This window comes from Microtus oregoni, unplaced genomic scaffold (genome assembly GCF_018167655.1).
Source record: "Microtus oregoni isolate MIOR12 unplaced genomic scaffold, Mior012 000029F_ref0000214, whole genome shotgun sequence".
Taxonomy (NCBI): domain Eukaryota; kingdom Metazoa; phylum Chordata; class Mammalia; order Rodentia; family Cricetidae; genus Microtus; species Microtus oregoni.
The window spans coordinates 16134514-16157774 of NW_024543088.1; the positions used below are offsets into that span (position 1 = coordinate 16134514).

At 46.7% G+C, this 23261-nt stretch overlaps 1 protein-coding gene across 1 annotated transcript in view; it reads right to left on the bottom strand.

Annotated features, from left to right (window-relative positions):
* Positions 1-422: 422 nt before the first annotated feature.
* Fbn3 (fibrillin 3) overlaps positions 423-23261 on the bottom strand; it is a 74832-nt gene continuing 51993 nt past the window's right edge. The window contains 18 exon segments of the mRNA XM_041677721.1: positions 423-1267; positions 3501-3651; positions 5706-5940; positions 7529-7648; positions 7745-7873; positions 10778-10894; positions 11499-11621; positions 14252-14377; positions 15659-15865; positions 16957-17082; positions 17221-17352; positions 18352-18474; positions 18599-18697; positions 20049-20174; positions 20312-20377; positions 20522-20674; positions 21455-21580; positions 23035-23154. Of these exon segments, the coding sequence (XP_041533655.1) occupies positions 944-1267; positions 3501-3651; positions 5706-5940; positions 7529-7648; positions 7745-7873; positions 10778-10894; positions 11499-11621; positions 14252-14377; positions 15659-15865; positions 16957-17082; positions 17221-17352; positions 18352-18474; positions 18599-18697; positions 20049-20174; positions 20312-20377; positions 20522-20674; positions 21455-21580; positions 23035-23154 (2603 nt within the window). The 3' untranslated portion in view covers positions 423-943.

The window sequence follows — 23261 nt, forward strand, 5'->3', positions numbered from 1 at the left end:
ATTAGAACCTACTGTAGCTACGTTTCTACTCTTGTTTTAGGTATTGCACCTATATAGCTTGTTTTTAGTCCTTGAAAGTTATTATTACAAACCATTTAGGGTGATATAGAAATTCTGGTTAGTAGTTAGTCACCTATTATAATCAAACTTGTAATCATGTTAGGTATGTTTTTAGGATCAAACTGAGATATATTTTAGATATACATGTGATCTTTAAGCACTTCAGAGATCTACAGAATATGACATATAAGATGTTTTAATAACATAAGGTTCTTTTTTATGACAGTGAGACAAGTCTTCTTCTGGCAGCACCAACTTGGGTCCTCCAGCTTCCCCAAGTGTGTGTGTGTGTGTGTGTGTGTGTGTGTGTGTGTGGCTTTTGTAAGAGGAGACAGCATCTACTTATTTGAGAACACCATAGGCAGATTTAACCCCCAAGGACTTTATTGTTTTCTCCAGTTTCAAAGAAAAGTATCTTTAGAACCCTGGATCTGACTCTGGGGAATGAATCTGCTAGTCAAGATGTGGCAGGTAAGGCTTTTCCATTTTGATTCTCTGAGGGATGAACCCCACACCCACCCTAGACACTTATTCCCATGTCCCACCAACACCCTTGGCAAATCATAGTGCAGTCTGGAAATTTTAGCTTGAGGAAGACGAGGGGTGGTGAACACCAGGGGTCCTTCCTGCTGCTGACCTTGGCTGTGGGGTGGAGGGATGAATGCTGAGATTTCTAGCTGAGTCCAGGAGAGGCTGAGGTGTTGGGGGTCCTCCAGGTTTGCAAAGACTGAGTTCATCTGAGGTCAGAGTGTAATGCTTCCCTTTTCCTGAGTTTTGAGGTTCAACTTGCTTAGCCATTGCCTCCGAGATCAGTTCTAGCCAGTTGCAAAATATGCACTTTCAGATGTCACGGGACATCTAGGTGCACTGAAGATTCTTTCTGCTAGAGCAGTTGCAGTTGGACTGTTAGCCGCAAGGCTTGGTTTGCCGGCCCTGGTTGGCCCTGAGCTCCTGCTATACTCACCACCTCCAGCTGGTATTTCCCCGGTCTTAGTCTCCCAGGGCCAACCTGCAGGGAGCTGACGCCAGCCAGGTGACTCATTCGGAAGAAACCTTGGTTGTTACCTCTGGCAATAACATAACGGATCTGGCCTACCAGACTCTCAAGAGCTGGTCGAAATTCTAAGATGTGCTTGACTTGGCCCAGGTGTGAGATGTTCAGGCTCAAGGTCAAGGGGACTTCCACGTCAAGGGTATCCAGGCTAACCTAGGGGGAGGGACCAAGTGAACTGTCAGAGACTGTGTAAACAAGGATGCAAGTAGGTATGCTTGGTTCCTGGTTTCTTCATCTAGCAATTTATGAACAAGGCCAAGATCAGCTAAGGCCCTAACAGCAAAGGCCAAATTTGGTTCTTTGACGGAAAAAACAAACAACAACAAAGCCAGGAGGAGAAAGATTCAGGAGATGCTCAGGTGGTAAAGTGCTTGCTGTCAAGCATGAAGATCTGAGTTCAGATCTCCAGCACCCATGTAGAAAGCTGGGTGTGGTGGCGCACGCCCAGTCACACTGCTTGGAGGGGAGAGGAGGATGCCAGGGGCTTGCTGGCCAGTGGTATAATCAAACTGTGAGCTCCAGGTTTAGTGAGAGAGAATCTGTCCCACAAGATGGCTCAGCAGGTAAAGGAGCTTGCTGTGAAACCTGAGGACCTAAGTTTGATTCCCTAGACCCACATGGAAAAGGAGAGAGAATTCGTTCCTACCAGTTGTTCACTGATTTCCACATCCCTGTCTTATGCATGAATGGATACACACACAATCACTACCATGTCTAAGTAAATACATTTAAAATTAAAAAAAGAAAAGGTGGGGAAAAATTCTACGACAGTGATGACCTCTTGTCTCCAGATGTGGTATTCTTGAGCACATGTATTTATGTGTGTCTCCCCCCACCCCATGTATGAGAGAGATACACATAGACACACAGACACCGACAGATATACACACACCAAAAACAAAACAAATAAGAAAAACAACAGTTAGGGGAATCAGATTTGTCTTGAAAACACAGCAAACAGGTCAGGCAGGCAACATGCAGTTCCAGAGCCCTAAGGGGGGTTCAGAGGCAGCCTATGGGACTGGTGGACTGGTGTTATAACTAAGGGCTTTTTTTTTTTTTTTGGCAAGAAAAACCCACATCTCCAAAAAGATGCCAGAATCTACGGAGATACAAACAGAATATCCAGCTAGGACAGAAAGGGAGCAAGGAGAGGCCTCAGAAGAGCCTTCCGCTGGCTTCCATTGTACTTCCTGTATCTGGCTCTCTCTGAGAGGACCTTGTGTACAGATGACAAGCCCTTCTTTATTTGAGCTCTTCAGAAGTGCCTTCATGGTCCTGGCAGCAAGACAGTACCCTCAATAAGCCAATGAACCTCAATGGCAGGCCACCCCAGGCTGGGTGATGTAGCTGATTCCACAAAGGGTTATCTGTGTTTACTTTTTCCCCCTGTGGGTTGTGCCGTGTTTGTTTCACCTCATTTACATGCCTGTGGAGTGGTCTGCCGTTACTTTTGAGAGAAAGCTATTTCAGCCTCTCTGCCCCTGGTTCTGGGAAATCTTTCTGAGGGGCATGCTCCTCAAAACAACAAATGCTTTTATTGACACCTCCTGGCAATCAATGGTATTGCAAGCAAAGACAACGCAAATCCCTCTCTCTAAATCATGCTAGGTCCATCCCAGGATCCTCAGCAACCATTCCACTCTCCTTGAAAACCAAAGGCAGGCAGTGCAGCGACACATAAAAGTAAATGTCGGATAGTTTCTACATGAAAAGTTTTTTCTTAAAGGAAATACCAACTGAAGAAAACAGAAGACAAAGTAACTCACAATCCATTCATATTAGTTAACTATACGTTGAAAGTCTCTCAGCCCTAACATGCCCATCCCACTCTGGCTTTATTTCTCTCTGTTACATGGCTCATTTTTCATATGTTATAAAGCATGCTATATTTTACTTAATGATTTCTTTTTCCTCCATCAGAGTATCATGAGGGTAGGGACCTTTTTTCCTCCCCATTTGGTTATTACAGATTGCTTAGGATATGTCTAGAATGAGCCTTAACTGTCACAGGAATGAGATAAAGTGACCAAGGGATATGCTCCCCAGAAAAGGCACAGGCTGAGAATGTATAGAGGATCCAGTCAGGCACCATGATATGAGGGAGAAGCTGAGTCACATAGTCTAATGGTTGCCTGATTTTCTCTTCCCCCTTTTGAGACAGAGTCTCATGTAGCCTAGGCTAGTCTCAACCATACTAAGGAGCTGAGGATGTCTATTTTTATGTAGTGCTGGGGTTTGAATCCAGGACCTCATTCATGCTAGGCAAATAATTTATCAGCTAAGCTACATTCCTAGAGCTAGTGTTCTCTCTTGAGGGATCACAGTCTCCTTCAGACACCCGCAGACTCCTTAATTGACCCTCCCAGTGTGGCCCCCATGGCACCTGATGATCTCCATGGGTGCTGCGCCTTGGTCGGTCCCGAGGGGAGAGACCATTGATCTTGCATTCATAGCAGGCTTCAGGTGAGAGTGACTCTTCCTCATCTGGGGTGGCCCGAGATCCAGAGCTGAACCCAGGGCTGGAGATGCAGTGTCTGAGCCAGATAGATGGTATGGAAAAAACTTTTAGAAACAGGCTGGTATTACCTCCCTCACCATCTCCCATCATACCTCATTCTGAGCTATGGGCACAGGCACCATCATGCAAATATGCATGTGTGTGTGTTGGCATGGTTGTGTATGTGCATGTGTGCACACCTACAGGAGGGATGTGTGTCCCTTGGTTTACCTGGGCATTGGTATGAACACAAGAACGGGATGATGAACATGCAATAGAATAGAAGAATGTATCTGTGTATATCCAGAAACATGTATATTTGGGAGCCTACATGTGTATATGGAAGATAGTGTGTACATACACCTGTGCTCACTGGGATGCATGAATCTATATGAGTATGCTGATAATGTGAGTATAGTAACCCTTGTCCACAAGCACAGTCAACTCTCTGTATCCACAGGTTCTGCATCCTCATATTCAACTGGTTATCAAAGGACAGAAGATGTCTACTGTGTTGTGATCTTTTGTGTGGTTAGGCCTGTCTTAGTTAACTCCCTACTGAACATTTAGACATCTTTTCTTTGTTAATATCCCCTTAATAAAACAGTGCAACAGTTACATATACTATTTTATATTGTATCATGTAATATAAATTTTGTAGAGATGATTATTTATTTTCAAGATAGGGTCTCATGTTACCCAGGCTAACCTCAAATTTGCTGTATAGCAGAGGACGACCTTAAATTTCTGGTCCTCTTGCTTGTACCTTCCAAGTGCTGGGATTACAGGAGTATACCACCATGGCTGGTGTACACAATGCTGAGATAAAACCCAGGACTTTGGATGTATGAGGCAAGTATTCCACCCACCAAGTGACATCCCCAGCCTGTGATGATTTAGAGTATATGGAGGAGTGTGTGTAGGTCCTGTGTAAGTGCCATGTCATTTTATACAAGGGACTAGAATAGCCTTACATTTGGGTATCCATGAGATAGGGGTGATGTTATTGCACAGCAAATTTTGGGTGTTGATGAATCATTCTGTCCTTGAGGAAGGGTCCATGAGACACAGGAAATAAGCAACTCCTACATTTCAAGAGGTACCTAAAATTTACTGGATGCATAAGACCCCCAACTCCCATCACTGTTATATAAGCATCAAGGAAAGCTGAGGAGACTCCATCTTGTTAAGGTGCCTGCAAATCTTGCAGTGAGTTCTAAGATTTCAGATTCCCTGAGTCATTACCCACGTAAGTTGGGCCTGTTTTCTCATTCTCCCTCCCTTCCTCCCTTCGTTCTTTCCTTCCTTTCTTTCAAGATTTATTTATTTATGTATTTTATGTATATGGGTGCTTTGTCTGCATGCATGTCTGAACACTAGAAGAGGGAATCAGATCCCATGGGACTACAGTTATAGATGGTTGTGAGCCACCATGTGCACGCTGGGAACTAAACTCGGGACCCCTGTAAGAGCAGCCAGACATTTAACTGCTGAGCCATCCCTCCCGTCTATGGGCTTTTGTTGATGTATCTGCTTTTGGGTCATCTATGTTTCTGTAGATAACTTCTTATCCACACTCCTCCAAGTATCCCATTGGTGAGTAGTAAACTCGGGGGCTCACCAAGTTGGAATTTAATGGTATCATTACTTTGATCTGTTGCTGGTTCCATATCTGGGGTGAGTAGATGTTTTTGTTCATGACTCCCAGAAATTGTATCACATATGAGGGGTACAGGAAGCAATCTTCCATGAATATGGAGGGAGGATTTTATTTCTGTGTGTGAGGGTTCATATGTGTTTCTTCATGTGAACTAACTTGGATCATGGATAGCCTATAAATATCTCCAGGTAGTGGGCAAATATAAGCTTGAACAAAAAAATGGACTAATGACACAGATATGTACTCATGTATACTGGCATATGAATGGCTGGCTGTGTTTGGGCTTCTCTGTGTATGCATGTAGGCACCTACATGCACAGGCAGATGGAGCTTTGTTAATGGATTCTGTGGGTATAAGAACCCAATGTTCGTGATCAGGGCATGAAAAATGTGATCACTACACTCTTGCCCATCCCTCTTGAACCTCTTACCCTTGTCCTGCCCGGAAGTAGCCTTGGGGACAGCCACACAAGAAGCCACCAGGTGTGTTGGCACAACCATAGCTGCAGGGGCTGCCTTGTTCTGCACACTCATCCACATCCTGGCAGCCTCCAAGGTCCTGGTTGAAACTGAAACCAGAGGGGCAGACACAGTAGAAACTGCCAAGAGTATTGTAGCAAGAGGCACTGCCACAAGTCATGGGTGACAGGGCACACTCATCTTCATCTGTAGGCAGAGAGAAAAGGAGAGACAGATTGGAAGAAACCTTGTATACCTGGAACCTTTCACTTGAATACACACCACTCTATTCTGTACCCATGGCAGACATTACTAATCAATCACAGTACTCTTCACTGTGTAAAGCTTCCAGTAGACTCATTAGGAACTCTCAAATTATATTTGCCATGGATGGAGCTAGAAAACATCATATTGAGTGAGGTAACCCAGACCCCAAAGACAATTATCATATGTACTCACTCATAAGTGTTTTTTAAACATAAAGCAAAAGAAAACAGCCAACAATGAGGACCCTAAGAGAGACATACTTGAATCTAATCTACATGGAAAGTAGAAAAAGATAAGATCACCTGAGTAAATTGGGAGCATGGTGACCAAAGGAGAGGGTAAAAGGGGAGTGGAGAGAAATGTATAGCTTAATGAAATCAATAAAAAAAGACACCCCCACCCCCAGAACTATATTTGCCTTCCTCCACCCACTGCCTATTATACTCCTGGCTCTTACAGCATTTCTCAAAATCTCCCCTGTATCCCAAGTGGTTGGTTATTCTAGAACAAGCTTTCTCACGAGGGGAAGGGACATTCTGTGGTAGGAGCAAGTACTGTGAGATATTGAGCAGTATCCTTAGGCTCTGCCATGATACTAGGAGCCTCACATCCCCTACTTTCTGTATTCACAATAAACAATACTAATTAACCACAGTACCCTTTACTGTGCAAAGCCTCCAGTAAGCTTGCCGGAAGCCCTCAGACTGTTTTCCTCTATCCCCTGTCTATTATTCTCCCTCACAACTCCCATCCTCTGCTGCAAAGCTTGTGAGAGCAGTGAAAGTAAGAGCTGAGGAGACGTCACAGGTCTCAGGAGAGCAAGTGGACTCTGCAAAGGTAGAGGATAAAAGCTACATATACATATAACTAACTAACATAAACTAACGAGAAGAGAGGTCATAGCTTTGGGAGAGAACGAAAGGAGGGGTATATGGAAGGGGTTACAGGGAAGAAAACACAAAAAGACTATGGGAGAAATGTTGAAAGTGATAGAGATGAGGCTGTTGAAGGAAGAGCCTGGGGCAGCAAAAAAGGGGGAAAGTTGTGATACAGAAGGCACGCTCACTAACTCAAGAGCTTCTGAAATTTATGTGGCAAAGATAACAGCATGTGTGTCTTGAGGTGCATTGCTGTACTCAGGGCAGACATGACTAATCGATCACATCATACTTCCCACTGCATCTACAGCAGGCATTGACAAATCTTGCTGCTCTGCCTGTAGAAGACATTGCTAATCAATCACAGCATTCTTTCTGTTGCATACTTGGTAGTCTTTTGGTGCTGCACTTTTTCCAGGTAGTCAAGACATCACTCTATAACAAATAGATTTGAGCCCTATGCCATGTTTGGTCAGCAGTCCAATGACATCCCAGTAGTCAACTTTTTAGGCTGGTCCATTTTATGGACCAAGCTTGTCATAACAAGATGGACAAGCTTGTCATAACAGCTGCAGGGGAAATGGTTCCTACTGTCTGCACTGGAAAGATCCTGGAACATGCTTGGTTTCCTCCCAGCCATTGTCACTCACCCACACACTGGGCCCACTGGGAATGCTGGGTGAAGCCTTGGGGACAGTTGCAACGGTAGCCCCCCAGCTCGTTTTGGCAGCCAAACTGGCAGCGATGGGGTCTGTCACATTCATTTACATCTGAGACACAGAGAAAGAGAGAAAGAAAGAGAGAAGATTGGTGGGTGGTTTTGGGGGTCATCCTTCAGACTGAGAACCACTCACAGGCTACTTCACCTTCACAGCTGTGGCCCGAGCTGTCCAGCACGAAGCCTCTATGACACTCACAGCGGAAGCTGCCTGGGGTGTTCTGGCAGTGTCCATGGGTGCCACAGAGGCCAGGTTGGGCCAAGCACTCATCATTATCTATAGAGGACAGAGAACGGGCAGGGTTGCTTTGTGGTTAGGGGGTGGACGTGAAGGGCTGCCATGCTAGTGTTGACACTGGACAGCGTGGCTTCAGAGGAGTCACCCCACCCCCCAACCCCCGTGCTGGCTTCTTTCACTGTGAAATGAGAAATGAATAGTTCCTAGCTCACAGAATCGCACAGTGTTAGTGGGTACTGAATGTAAAGTGTATTGCTTGAAATTCAAGGCTGTGCGTCCTGGGGTTGCTGACTCCTCTAGTTCCCTCCATTACAACAGAGAAAGTAGCTACTTGTTTGCATTCTCGCATGAGAATTCAGCGGACTTAACCATGCTAGAGTTTAAGACGTTCCAGCTCTGAGAGTCAGACATTACCTACACTGGGCTGAGGGTGTGGCTTAGTAGTAAATGCTCTCCTGACATCCCCAAAGCTTTCTTAAAGAGTCAACAAACCCATATGCAGTCAGATGTGCATGAACAGGCCCATAATCTCAGTTACTTAGGATCCAGAGGCAGAGGATCACAAGTTCAAGGTCAGCTAGGTCAATTTAGAGAGACCCTGTCTCAAAACAAAAAGTGAAATGAAGGGCTGAACAGCCAGTTCAGGCATTGTTTTCTGTGCACGCACGAGGACCTGAGTCTTCAGAACCAGATGTGGGGTATGTCATCACCCACAGAGGCTGGTGGTCCCTGGAGGCTGGGCAGCCAGTTCATCCTAATTCCAGATCCTAATGACAGACACTGTCTCAGAAAACAAGGTAGGGGTGGAGCTGAGAAATGGCTCAGTGTTTAAGAGTCATTTTGTCTGTTTTTACAGAGGACCCTGGTTCAATTTCCCAAGCCCACGTGGTGGATAACAACAGTCTATAACTCCAGTCCCAGGGAATCTCCATCTATGGCCCCTGCAAGCGCTACATGTACGTGATACACATACATACATACAGGCAAAATATCCATACTCATGAAATAAAAATAAGTAAGACCTCAGGCCAGGCAATTGTGACATACACCTTTAATCCCAGAACATGGGAGGCAGAAGCAGGCAGATCTTTGTGAGTTTGAGGCCAGCCTGGTCTTCAGGGCAAGGGTCAGGGCTACACAGAGAAACCCTGTCTTGGGAAAAAGAAAGAAGAAAAAAAGTAAAGTCTCAAACAAAACAAAACCAACTGCTCAAAAAGGTGTGTGTGTGTGTGTGTGCTGAAAAGAAGGCTCAGTGAGTAAAACACTATTAGGGAAGAGAAGAAAAAGCTGGGCATAGGTGGTGGTAGTGTCCAGCCAGCCTAGCCTGTTTGGTGAACTACAGGTCAGCAAGACACTGTTTATCTTAAAAAAAAAAAAAAAAAAAAAAGAGGGGCACAGGTGAGATGGCTAAGCTGGTGAAGGTGCTTGCTGCCAAGCCCGAGTGGCTGAGTTCCTGGAGCCCATGGTGGAAGGAAGGAACTAATGTCTGAAAGTTGTCCTTTGACCTCCACATATGCCATGGACACACAAACACACACCTGCATGCAAAATACATGTTAAAAGGAAATTAAGAATAGTTAAAAATAAATGTTGAAAATGAGAAAAAGAAGAGACACCAGCAGACAAGAGTCTTGCTCTGTCTCTTGTCTGTCTGTCTATCTGTCTGAACACCCCAACTCCTGGCCATGTGAGGCTGCAAGAAGGTGTCTGGCTGCAAGCTAGGGATGGAATAGCTCTCACTGGGAACCAAATGTGCTGGTGCCTGGATCTTGGGCTTCTCCTCTCTACAATTGTGCAACACTAAATCTCTAGTGTCTGTTTAAAATTTTTGCTTTTCCATTTGTGTGTGTTGTGGATGCATGCATGTGTGCTTATGTGTGTGTGTGTGTGTGTGTGTGTGTGCGCGCACACACACACACACACACACATGTTCACTGAGAGCTTCCCGATATGGTTAGTCCTACTAGCCAGCTCACTCTGAGGATTTCATGTCTTCGCCTTTCTAGTCTTTCTAGTCTGGCATAACAGGCAGCCACCGTGCTTACTGGCATTTACGTAGATTTTGGGCATCAGAATTCCAGTTCTCGCGTTCTTGTGTTTGCACAGCAAGCTCTTTACCTAGCCCCAGTGCATTTATTATTTTTTTTTTTAAATTGGAGTGTGTGTGTCTGCTTCTGTGTGTGAGGTTGGCATCAGGTGTCTTGCTCAATCATTCCACTTTTTTGTTGAGAATTTCTCACTGAACTTGGAACTTATTGATTTGACTGGACTGACTGGCCAGCAAGGCCCTGGGATCCTACTTTCTGTACCTCCCCAGAAGTGCCTGGCTTTTAAAGCGAGTGATGGGGATCTGAACTCAGGTCTTCATAGCTTGAGCAGCAGGCACTTTTTACAGACTAACACGTCAGTTCCAGGCCCATTTGTTCATCAATCTTATAGTCTATGAACATCATTACCACAGCTGGTGCTAGCAGGAGGGTTGGGGGAGGGCTGAGTACTCTCTTTGCCTAGGCTGGCACTAGAGGGCGCTCTAGTTCCCTCAGGTCCAGAAGACACAAGAGACCATAGCTCTGTGGCTTTGACTTCTGAACTACTTTCTCCAGAGTGGTTGTGTAAACTCCTGGAGTTTGGAGAACACCTTGGGAAAGCTCAGTAAGAGAGACCCAGCAGGGATGGATCACGGGCAAGGGGAGAAGTCCCAGGCCTAGACCAGAGGGATTTCTGAGTGTAGGCCTCCCATCTCCCTAGGGCAATGAAGAAGATTCTAGATGCTACCAAGATGCGAGTATCCAGGGACTGCATTCCAATTACCTCCATGTCCTCCATGCCTGACACATGATGAGCATCGAGCATTTGACATTGTTTTGTATCACACACATGTGAAGGCTAGGGCTGTGAGGGTTGTGTTGGAGAGCGGGGTAGAAAGCAGACAACGCAACTCACCGAAGCAAGCCTGGTGGTGCTGCGTGAAGCCAGGAGGACAGCGGCAGGTGAAGGTGCCTATGGTGTTGACACAGACAAACTGGCAGTTGTGTTGCCTGGAGGTGCACTCGTCCAAGTCTGCAGTATAGGGGGTCCAAAGGGTCAGAGGGTAGGGATCAACGGGGTGCTCAAGGGTGGAGCTTAGCCGAAGGACTTGAAGGCTAAGAAGACAGTACTCAGAGGAGCTTGGGGAGAGTGCTGAGGAGACAGGCTTGAGGGTGTGCAGACATGGGGTGGGCTTAGAGGGTGGTTTGAGAGGAAGTTTCAGAGGCTGGGTCTGAGGGTACAGGATTCAAGGGTCAACTTGAGGAGGGTGCTTAAGCCTGGGGTTGTAAGGGACCAGCTAAGGGGGCAGGGCTCAGAGGGGGTTGGGGATGGTAACTCAATGGTGGTTTGAGTGTATGCATAGAGTGGGCAGTAGGCTTGAGGGGCTGCTCAGGGGGTAGGTTTGAGAGGTGATGGCTCAAGGGCAGGGGTTCAGGGGATAATTGTGAGTGGGTCTTATGGGTCCAGGCTTAGGTATGGGGCCTGGGATCCCTTTTGCCACTCCAAGCAGGGTGCTGTTGCCACTGGAGAGGTGGCAAGAGAGATACCCTGGCTGCAGTAGGATCTACTCTATACACCTGAGAGTGTCTTGAGACCAATAGGGGACGGGGAGGATTGGGGGAGGGAAGGACATCACCTTTGCAGCTCCTGAGATCTTCCTCCAACAGGTAGCCACGGGGGCAGGCGCACAGAAAGGAGCCCTCTGTGTTTTTGCAGAGGAAGGCACATGGCTTTGGGTCACGGCTGCACTCGTCCACATCTAGGAGGGATGGCAAGGCATGAGGGGATCACATAGACGTGGCTAGGGGTTGATGGGGGCCTCACAGGCTGGGACCCCTGCTCGTACTCTGTTTATCGGAAATTGTGGAACCACCTAAGTTGTTTAACTTTTATTATTAAATGTTATTTCTTTTGTTTATTTTCATGAGACAAGGGCTCACTGAGTATCCCAGGCTCACCTGAAACTCACAGACATTCACCTGCCTCTGCCTCCTTAGTGCTGGGATTAAAGGTACAGGACACCATGCCTGTCCCTAAAATTTGAGTGACATTTGCTTACTGTATGTGTATATGAGGAGGGCACACATATTTGGTGCATGTAGAGGCCAGAGGACAACTTGCAGAGGTGGCTCTCGCCTCTGTTATTTGGGTCCCAGGTTTTGAACTCAGGTCAGCAGGTTTGGTGGCAAGCATCTTTACCCACTAAGGCATCTCAATGGCCCTGTTTTCTATTTTTATGAAGTGTTGGGGATCAAACCCGGGTCTTTATGTTTGCACATGACAGGAAAGAGCTCCACGCTCCACCTATCTCTGTGGACTCAGCAATAGAAAATACTTTGGGGGAAAAAGTGTCTGTACCGAACATTCAGATTATTTTCCTCCAATTTTCCCACATAGTACACGTCACAGCTCTTACACTGTATTAGACTAATATATCAATGCTGAACTGACTCAGTGCCTTAACTCGATGTTACATTGTAATAAAGATGAGAAACCATATAAAATGATAATTTTATTTTTATTTAAAATGAAAAAAAATATTTTCTCGAGGGTTTGTGTGGATGTTTTACCTGCACATATGTATGTGTGTACCTCTTGTGTGCCAGGTGCCTGGAAGGTCAGGAAAGAATTCTGGCTCTCCTTGAACAGGAGTCGCAGACAGTTGTGAGCTGACATATGGGTGCTGGGAAACAAGCATCTGGTACCCTTAACTGCTAAGCTATCCCTCCAGCCTCTATTTTATTTTAGAGACAGGGTTCCAATATGCAGCAGAGGCTAGCCTAGAACTCACAAAGCAGCCAAGGCTAGCCTTTAGCTCACCGTGAGCTCACTTCCTGCCTCAGCCTCCCATGAGCTAGAATTGCAGGCATGAACTCTGATGCCCCCCCCCCAAGATAGTTTAAACATTTTTAGGAAGCAAATGTGGGAAAGAGGATTATGAAGAGAAGGTGGGGTTGGACAGAGGTGGGAAGGAGATAGGAGAGCTGGGGTGAGTATAATTGGAATGTGATTAATAATCTATAAAATAATATGCAGATAATCACTATATAATACACATATATGAACATTTTAGGGAACAAATTTAAATAATAAAAATACTTTAAAAAGGAGTTGTAGGTATCATTCAGTAGTAGAGCATCTTTCTAGAATATACCACCAACGGGCTTGGGGCATGGCTTAGGGGTAGAGCCCCTGGGGGGCCCTGAGATGCATTCTTCCTGTCACAAGAGATAAAAATGAAACTAAATGAATATACAGGAGCATGCGTGTAGGTCATAGGCAAACACTACACCACTTAAATTTTGTTATTTTATTTAGTGTGTGTATGTGTGTGTGTGTGTGTGTGTGTGTGTGAGCGCAGGAGCCTAGAGGCCAGAAGAAGGCCTTGGATTTCCTGTAATTAGCGTTATAGATTGGGGAGCCACCCAGTGTGGGTACTGGAAGCTGAACTCAGGTTCTCTGTAAGTTCTTTTAACCACGGAGCCATTTGTTCAGCCCCAAAGACACCATTTTTATACTGGAGGCTTAAGCAGCTCCCAGTTTGGCATCTGATAGGGGAGTGAAGATTGGAAACATTCCCTTTGGCTCCGAGGGATGGATGGATGTTTATTTTTATGGGTGTGGTGGTTTGAGTGGGAATGTCCCCCACAGCCTCATGGATTTGGACACGTGGTCCTCCTCAGTTGGTTGTACTGCTGGGAGATGTAGGAGGTGAAACTCTAACGGAGAAACGGTGTTACCAGGGCTGAGCTTTGAGAATGTAAAGACTCCTGCAATTTCTGGTTTTCTCTCTCTGCTTTGTGACCTGCTGGCTCTCCGCACCTGCCACCACGCCTGCTGCTTGCTGCCATGCCTCCCAGTCACGACACACTCTCATTCCTCTAAGGCATAAGCCCAAATAAACTCTCCCATACGTTGCTGTGGTCATGGTGACTTATTACAGCAACAGAAAAGCAAACTAGCATAGTGGGTGGCGTGGCTGTAATCACAACTAACTAGCGCAGTCTTTCTGTCAGGAAAAAGTAGTCACTGGAGGTGAATAAACACACAGGCACGGCTGCATGCCAATGAAACTCTACTTACAACTTGGCCCTCAGATTAGAGTTTGCAACCCACAATTTGGAGGAACACGTGGCACACAGTATAACTGGAAAAAAAAAATCTTAGGATGTACTAAATAACAGGAGGAAATAGGAGCGGGACATGTGACCCAAACAGGATGGAAATGCCAAAGAATATTTGCTTCTGGTCTGTTTTTTGAGTTCCTTAGAGTGTACATGAAAACCAAGAGATATGAAGTGGACAGTCCCCATTGGAATGGGGGTGACACAGTTTTTGCAGAAGTATAACTAGACCAAAGGTACAGGGTGGGGGTGGGACTTGGCTCACCCATGCAGGCAGTGGCAGTGGCATCTGGTGTATATCCAGCTTGGCAGTCACAGTGGAAGGAACCAATGCTATTGATACACTCTCCATGGTGGCACAGGTCAGCAAACATGTGGCATTCATCCACATCTAGGGACAAGCAGGGCAGGGCAGAGGTTAGCTGGCTCTCTTGTTCTCTTAAAGAATACCTTGTTTTCTACCAACAAGCCCTCTCTCCAGAGGGCTTTCCTTTACTCTGACCACATGGATGTTACTCTAAGGCAATGGGTCAGTCCTGAGCCAGCAGGACATGCTGACAGAGCTTCATTCCACTGAGTATTTATATACACATACATACATACACACACATACATATATACACATAGATACGCACACATATACAACACAAATATACACATATACATACACACATATACATAGATACATACACATATGTATACACATACATACAGATACACACATACATACACATATACACACATACATGCACATATATACATATACAAACATACACACATACACAGATACATGCACATATAAATATACAAACATACATACACACATACCCAGATACAAACATACATGCACACACACAGATTTACATACATACATACTCACACACACATGCATTTACCTCAGCCTCAGCCTGATCAGCAAAATAGCAACATCTCCTCAAGGCCAAACAGCAGCACACATATTCAGAAGGACTCATAAGCATCTTACTATAGCCACGTACCCAGACACTGCTGAAGAATCTTGAGTCACAGGGACATGCACCCAATCCATGGCTCCTTAGTACCCCAGGGACACTGAGAATAGGCACTTCTCTCTGGGGTCTAGCCTTTTTACTGTTTACTGCTTACTCAGGATAACCATTTCACACTTAGTGATATACGTGGACAGATTCACACCCATTCACAGATAAGCATGCAGTCATGTACTTACCCTATAAACTTGGTAGAATTCATTAACACCCGACAGACTCACTCCCCCACCCCCACAGCTTTCTAGTTCACAGGAAGGGCTGCTCTTCACAAAGTCCAGTGACCCCTATGCCCATGAGCAACACAATGATCATTAATAAGCTTTCACACACAGAGGGCACACAGCTCACACACACAGACATTAACAAGCTTGTGAGGGAACTTATGCCTCCTGATAGGGTCTCCCAAGCACATTAACAGGTTTGTACACACCACAAACAAGTAACACACACTACACCTCTTCCCATGCCTGCTCACTTGGCCATTGTAGTTCATGCATGCACAGGGCAAACACTGTTCTTGTTCTATCTGCTAGCACATTGGAACACACACACACACACATGCACACACTTGCAAATGCACACAGAGTAGCTCACATCATTGTAGCACAGTCACATAGCTTCAACACGACCTCAAGAGAACTTACCTTGGCCTTCGGTGCTGTAGCCCTTGCCATGAGGGCAGAGCTTCCTGTAGGCAGAGGTGCCAGGCAAGGGGCAGAGCTCACAATGGGGGCTCCAGCCCCGGCCACCTCCGCAGCAGCACTCGACTCTGGGTACAGCCTCACCACTGCTTGACCAACTCTGGCACATGACCTGTAGCACCTCGGAGAAGCAGAGCCCCCGCCGAGTATCTGCAGAGAATTGGTAGGAAGGGTGGGTGAAAAACTGCCTTGCCCAGGATCTTCTTCTGTTTTGTGCCTGGAAGTCAGGCATATGTGTATAGGGGACCATCTTCCTGTTGGCACTGGGCATTGTAAAACACCCTTGAATGGGTCAGGTAACACCCACTTGCTTCAATGGACTGGGACAAAAGCTACCCACCTCCCCAAATATCAATGTTAGCTCTGGGATAGGTTTTGAAGGTTAGGTGGCCTCTATGGAGGGTAGTGTCTTTGTGAAAAAGGACAATTAACGGGCAGCAGGTAAGCAGGGGAATGGGGGTAGGAAGAGTTGATGCTTGGGATAGAACAACAGAGACAGAGGAGAAAAATATCAGGCCTGGTGTGATGACTAACTTGAGTTTGATCCTTAGGATCCACAAAGTAGAAAGAAATAGCCAACCTCCACACACGTGCCATGGGACACTTATACACAATGGTCCCCAAAACCTCAATACTGATAACAAACAGTGTAATTAAATAGAATAAAAAATAAGATCAGAGATAGGTGGGAAGTGAGGGCTAAATACAGACTGGAAGTCTCTACTGGTCACTCCAGAAAGCCAGTGCAGGGTATTCCAACCACTGAGATGGGATTTGGGGGCAAAGAAGCTGAGTTGGTTTTGGGGTAAGCTACAGTGTTGGGGGATGGGAATAGGGTGTCAAGGAGATAAATATCATTTGGCCTGAAGCTAAGGGATGTACTTTATCCATGAAGAAGAGAGAAGAGGATGCGATCAGTAATGGACAGGTGCCTAACATAGAAGGTACTGTCAAGGTCTTCTGCTGGGTTCAGTTCTTAGGTTGTTGTGGGAAACCCAAGGAGAGATCATTCTGGGCTGGTGCCTCTAAGGTTACAGGAGTCATAGAGGTGGATGGGAAAAAATAGGAGGAAGGGGAGGACAGTGAGGAATTACCTCTTCTACAGAGTGTGTGTAGGCTCATGCATCTATATTGATAATGGTACAGCAATTCCTTCCATGTCTTGTTAGTGTTCCTGACCTCATCCCTGTCCCAGACCTCACAAGTCTCTGTTCACCTTGCTTGTTCCTGGTTACACTCACCATGGCACTCAGTGAGGGTGGGGCTGGGATGGAAACCCTCATCGCAATGACACTGGAAGCTTCCCACTGTGTTGATGCAGCGACCATGTGAACAGAGGCTGGACTGGGCCTGACATTCATCCTCATCTGAGATGGAAGGGATAAAGCAGGCCAGAAGGGGAGGCCAAAGTCCCCAAGCCAGTTGCCTTTGGCCTTGAAAGTTCCCCCTTCCTTTGAATTCTCCCCTCCATGTAGCTTTCCCTGTGCCCTAGAAGCACCACGTACCTGTGCAATCCTCCCCAGAGGGCTGGAGCTGCATGCCAGGAGGGCAGATACAGGCATAGGTGCCGATGAGGTTTTTGCACAGCATGCCTCGGGTGTGGCAATCCGGAGACCCATCTGCACACTCATCCACATCTTTGGATGACCAGGGATAGTGGGTAAGTCAAGGTCATGCCTTCCACAGCTTGGCTCCAGATGGGAAGAGCCTAGATTCCATACCCTAGCAGAAGTTCATGTGCTACAAACAACCCTAAAGCTTTATAGGGTTGGTATTTAGAGTTGGGGTCTTTGGGAGGTGATAGGATTAGATGAGGTCATGAGGATGGGTCTCCCATCACGGTTTCAGTGGGGTTGTAAGAACAGACTTGATTTAGCACCTCGATATGTCTTGCTTTGTGATGTCTTGTGCCATATCATGATGCCACTTGGAGACCCTCACCAGAACCATGATCCAAATATATTGTTATCCATGTGTGTGTGTGTTATATACACACATGTGCATAGGTGTGCATATCCATGTACATGCACAGAGATCAGAGGAGACTGTCACATATCCTGCTCTGTCACACTCTGCTTTCTTTTTTTTACTTGAGATGGTCTTACTGGACCTAGAGTTAAGCTGGCAGCCAACAAGCCCCATGGACCCTTCTGGCTTTACAGTGCTGGGGTTAAAGGCCTTCATGTGGCCACACCCAGATCTTGCTGTGGGTGCTTAGGTCTGAATTCAAGTCCTCATGCTAGTACAGCAAGTGCTCTTAGTCACTGAGCCATCAATCTTGTCCCATATTTCTGTTCTTTATCAATTACCCAGTCTGTACCAATCAGTTACAGCAAAAAAGCTACTGCTTCTCCAAAGATGCAAAAAAAAAAAAAAAAACATGTCTCCTTCAAAAACCAAGTGTCTACTTCATGCCCTAGTTCAGCTGTCTTCTGTGTGAGCTTTTTTTGCTGCTCACTTTTACCCTCTGGGGCTCAGTTCCATTTAAAGACAGGAAACCAAAGTGCTGAGACCACATCTGGATCTGTTTGATGTCAGGACCAGTTTTGGTGTGATGTTACTACACAGTGGAGAGCATAAGATCGTTGGTGGGGAATCAGAGAGCCCTTCCCCTTGCCAGTCTGTGCAGACCCTACCTTGGCACATGGCGCCATCCTTCCTCAGTGTGTAGCCAGCTGGGCAGGTGCATAGGTAGGAGCCCTCAGTGTTGTGGCAGCGGAAAGCACAGAGCAGTGGATTCAGGGAGCACTCATCAATGTCTGTGGAGGTCAGCAGAGGTCTCATCCGGGCAGGCTCTCCCTGAGGTACCCCTGGTGCCTCCTACGGATCAGCCCTAGAGAATCCCTGTTATACAGTTCTGATCCTGCTCAGGAAGCATCGTACTGTCACAGATCATCATAGGGCCAGGCCCAAAGCCTCAAAGTACATGCGCATTTGAAACTTCAATGACATTTGGGCAAATACCTCCCCCACAGGGGTCTCCTTATGTAAAGAGTAAGGGGAGAATATGGAGGGATGAATTAATGATTAGTTGGATACCTAAATGAACGCACGGGAAACGAACAGCTGAATGAACAAGAGATGAATGAATAAACAAGGAGAAGCCAAGGGAAGAATGAACCAGTGGAGCCTGGATGAGTGAATGACTATGAGGATAAAATGGAGAGATGAATTAGTGAATGAGTGCGGACTAATTGAGTAAGTGAACAAATGATCAAGTAAACGAGTGATCAAATGAACGAACAATTAAGCAAATGGGTGAATCAACTCTAACGCTGGTGAACGAATGCACGAACAATGGGAAATGAATGAGCAAATGAGAGAACAAGTGAATGTCTGAAACAGTCTACCTGAGCTAATGGGAGCGCACCAACTCCAGCAGATTGGGAAGGAACATGCATAGGACCAAACTAGTCCCTTTGAATGTGGTTGACAGTTGTATGTCTGGGGCAGACTGAGGGGCCACTGGCAGTGGCACTAGGATTTATCCCTGCTGCATGTACTGGCCTTTTGGGATCCCATTCTCTTTGGATTATACCTTGCTCAGCCTGGATATGGTGGGGAGGGCCTTGGACCTCCCACAAAGCAATGTGCCTTGCCCTCTCTGAGGACTGGATGGGGGTGGGGTGGAAAAGTGTGTGAAGGGAGTGGGAGGATGGGAGGGAGTGGGAACTTGGATTGGTATTTTTAAAAAAAATCTAATAAACTAAAAAAAGAAAGAAAGAATAAGTGAATGAGAATTGGAAAGGAGGAGGCAGGCTTAGCTTTTATGTTAACTTGACACACCTAGGGAGAGAGTCTCAGCACGGGATTGTTTACATCAGACTGGCCTGTGGGCGTATCTGGGGGGAAGACCCAGCCCACTGTGGACTGCTCTCTTCCCCAGACATAGTGTCCTGAACTGTGTGAGAGTGGAGATATAGAGTTGAGCACATGCAATTAAGCCAGCATGCACCCATTCATTTCTCTCTGCTCCTGCCTTTGGATATCATGGGACTAGTTGAAGTTCTTGCCGTGACTTCCCCACTATGATGGACTATAATTGTGAGCTGAAATACCCCCCCCCCCCCACTTTTTGAGACAAGTTTTCTCTGAGTAGCCCTGGCTGTGCAAGAACTCACTCTGTAGACTAGGTTGGCCTTGAACTCACAGAGATCCACCTGCCTCTCCCTCCCAAGTGCTGGGATTAAAGATGTGTGTCACCACCCCCCCCCGCCCCTATATTGCTTTTTGTTAGGATATTTTATCACCTCTGCAGGACTTAAGGTAGGATAGGAGAGTGCGTGGATGAGGAAAGTGACAGTGGTTGGCGAAGGGCTCCTTAGCTACCCACCAACGCAGGAGATGCTGGTGAGGTCCAGGCTGTAGCCAAAGGGACACTTGCAATGGAAGGAGCCGTCAGTGTCGACACAGGGACCATCAGTGCAGATGCCAGGGTTCTCTGAACACTCATTCACATCTGCAGGGTTGAGACACAGTGCCTGTCCACCGGTCACTGAGTAGATTCCAGGGCAACTTGTAGACTCCAAAGCTTGAGGAACCATGCAGAGCTGAGACAGAATAAAGGGGTTCCTAGAACCCAGAAGAAAGCCTTACCTTTTCTGGAGCCATCTGGGCCTGGGACAGCCCCATGGCCAAAGGGACAGAGCTCCTGAAAAGTAACTGGAAAGAGAATGGTAAGTGGGATTAGAAGAGTCGAGGGGGGGGGTGTCAGCACAACAGTCCCCAGTATCTAAGAAGGGTGAGGGAAGAACGGAGGAGGGAGAAAGCGTAGGGAGGGAGAGAGGATGGGTGGCTGGGACTCACCACTGTCCTTCTGAGGGCATAGTTCACAGGGCTCCCCCCAACCCTCTGCAGGGTTCTTGCTGCAACAGCACTGGGTCTTCGTGGTGTTGAAAGCTTTGGGCATTGAACACTTTCCGGCCTCAAACCGGGTGAAGCAGAAACTCTGGCGAATATCTGCGGAGAGGGAGGTGGGGACCATAATAGGCGCTGCACCTGACTGGCTAATCTTCCTTATCCCAACCTTAGTGAACGGGCAACCCTTTCCGGCCTCAAACCGGGTGAAGCAGAAACTCTGGCGAATATCTGCGGAGAGGGAGGTGGGGACCATAATAGGCGCTGCACCTGACTGGCTAATCTTCCTTATCCCAACCTTAGTGAACGGGCAACCCTTTCCGGCCTCAAACCGGGTGAAGCAGAAACTCTGGCGAATATCTGCGGAGAGGGAGGTGGGGACCGTAATAGGCGCTGCACCTGACTGGCTAATCTTCCTTATCCCAACCTTAGTGAACGGGCAACCCTGCTCCTACTAGCACCCAATGAAAATACGCCACACACCTGGCTAGACCCAATTGCTTGGGAGTGAACCCGTGATGAACTCTGGGCCAATGAGAATGAGCTGGGAATTCTTCCCAGCAGTCTTTCAAGCCACTTTTTGTGTGTGTGCATGCGTCTTGCTGACAAACTTTCAACGTGGCCCTTGTGTTGGGTAGAATAGGTAAACTCCACCCATTGCTTTTGAATCAGAGTTCTCTTAGAATGACAAAGATCATTTTCAGAGGGTTGGAAGACCTGGTAGGGCAGCCCCTCAGCCTCCAGCCCATCAGCCTGAGTTCTTACTGGCAGGCTGGGGTATGACTTACCAGTGGGCCCTATGTTCCCTTCATGGTTGATACTGGCTAAGTTGAACTGTAGGCTCTGGAACAGGCATTTGCTTATATTTCTCACAACACTCACCAAAACAGTAGTGTCCACTGTCAGAGAGGACAAAGCCAGAAGGGCAGAGACACCGGAAGGTCCCAGGACTGTTGGCACAGGTGCCAAGAAAGCAGAGGCTGGGCTCCTCCAAGCATTCATCAGTATCTGCAGAGGCAGTGATGGGAGCTGAGATGGGGGTAACTGTATCTCCAGCAAAGTGGGGGGAGTTTAGCTCTCCAATGTGCTCCTAAGCATGGACGCAGGGTGGGGGCTGGTGGTTGCGGAGGGAGTCACCACTAGGTGGGCAGTGTGTATGTAGAGGTCTTTATGTTTAGAGTAGGGGTCATGTTCAGGAGTTCTTCTTTTAAATTTATTTCTGTGTGCCTGTTTGTGTGTGTGTGTGTTCACATGTGCATGTGCGTGTGAGTACAGGTGCCTGTGGAGGCCTTAGGTCCTGGATCTCTCTAGAGCTAGCAGTTGTCAGCTGCCTGATGGGGGTGTTGGTCCTCTGCAAGAGCAGTAGGCTCACTGCTGAGCCACCTCTCCAGACTCTGAAGTTCATCTAAAAAAATGCTGGGTATGGTGGTGCACACCTTTTATCTTAGCACTCAGAAAGCAGAGGCAGGAGGATGTCTGTAAGTTGCAGACTAGTCTGGTCTACATCGAGAGTTCCAGGATAGCCAGGGCAACATAGTGAGACCTTGCCTCCAAAACAACAATTATTATACTTGTATTTATTTTGTGTCTACACATGTGGTGGTCAGAGAACACCTCCAGGAATCAGTTTTCTCTTCCACTGGGTGAATTCCAAAGACAGAACTCAAGCTTGGAAGCTAGTGCCTTTACCTGCAGAGTCATGTCATCATTAGAGAGACTGAAAACTGGGCAAAGTTAATCAAGACTAGAGATATTCTGCCTATACTAGTTGGAGTTAGCTTATGTGCCAGGCTAGACTAGATAGAATAAATTAGAAAATACCAGACTGAACTGGTCTAAATGAGTTCATTCTATACACAACAGTGAATTTGCTGAAGCCAGAATGGCTTGTTAACCCAGGTTATACAAGGCTAGCCTAAATGGAAAATAGATGTTGGCAGGTCAAACTGGCCCAGATTGTAAAAGGTTAGTACAAATGGAAGACTGGATTATCAGCAGTTGGGCCAGATTGGTTCAGATCATGGGCAAACTGACATATTTGCCCCTCTAAGGTGGGCTCATCAGTATCTGCAGTGGGAGATGGGAGAGTAGGGTCACCATAGACCCCAAGGTTATTGAGCTTTCCTTATATTTCTGCCCATAGGCTAATCCACCTGCTCAGACATTCTAGTCCAGGTTAGCATATATTATATAAGACTAACCTGGTGAATTAGTTAGTTAAGATCAAGTTAGACTAATTAGTTTAAAGTATATGACATGATTCTTGTGGACCAGAATTCTACGGAGTTTCTGAAGTACAATGATACTGAAACCAAGTATATTTTACAGTGATCACAAAGAATTCTCTGAGCCCTGAGAGCAAGGCCTGAACCAGGAGCCCCAGAACAGTTCTGATAGTAATGGAGCTGCACTTGGTCCTGTGCTCTGTGCACCTGCACTCTGGTAGGAGGTTGGACACTCACCAATACAATGGCCACTCTGCACCTGGAAGCCAGGGGGGCAGATGCACTGGAAGGAGCCTTTCAAGTTCTGACAGGTGCCTGGAAGACAGGTCCCTGGCAGGCTCAGACACTCATCAATATCTGTGGAGGAGAAAAGAAGAGGAATTCAGTGCCAGAGAGGAGGTGGAGTGTTCCCTGAGGTCTTTGGCCAACATCTGCAGGCGATTTGGGGGCCAAGCCCTTTCAGG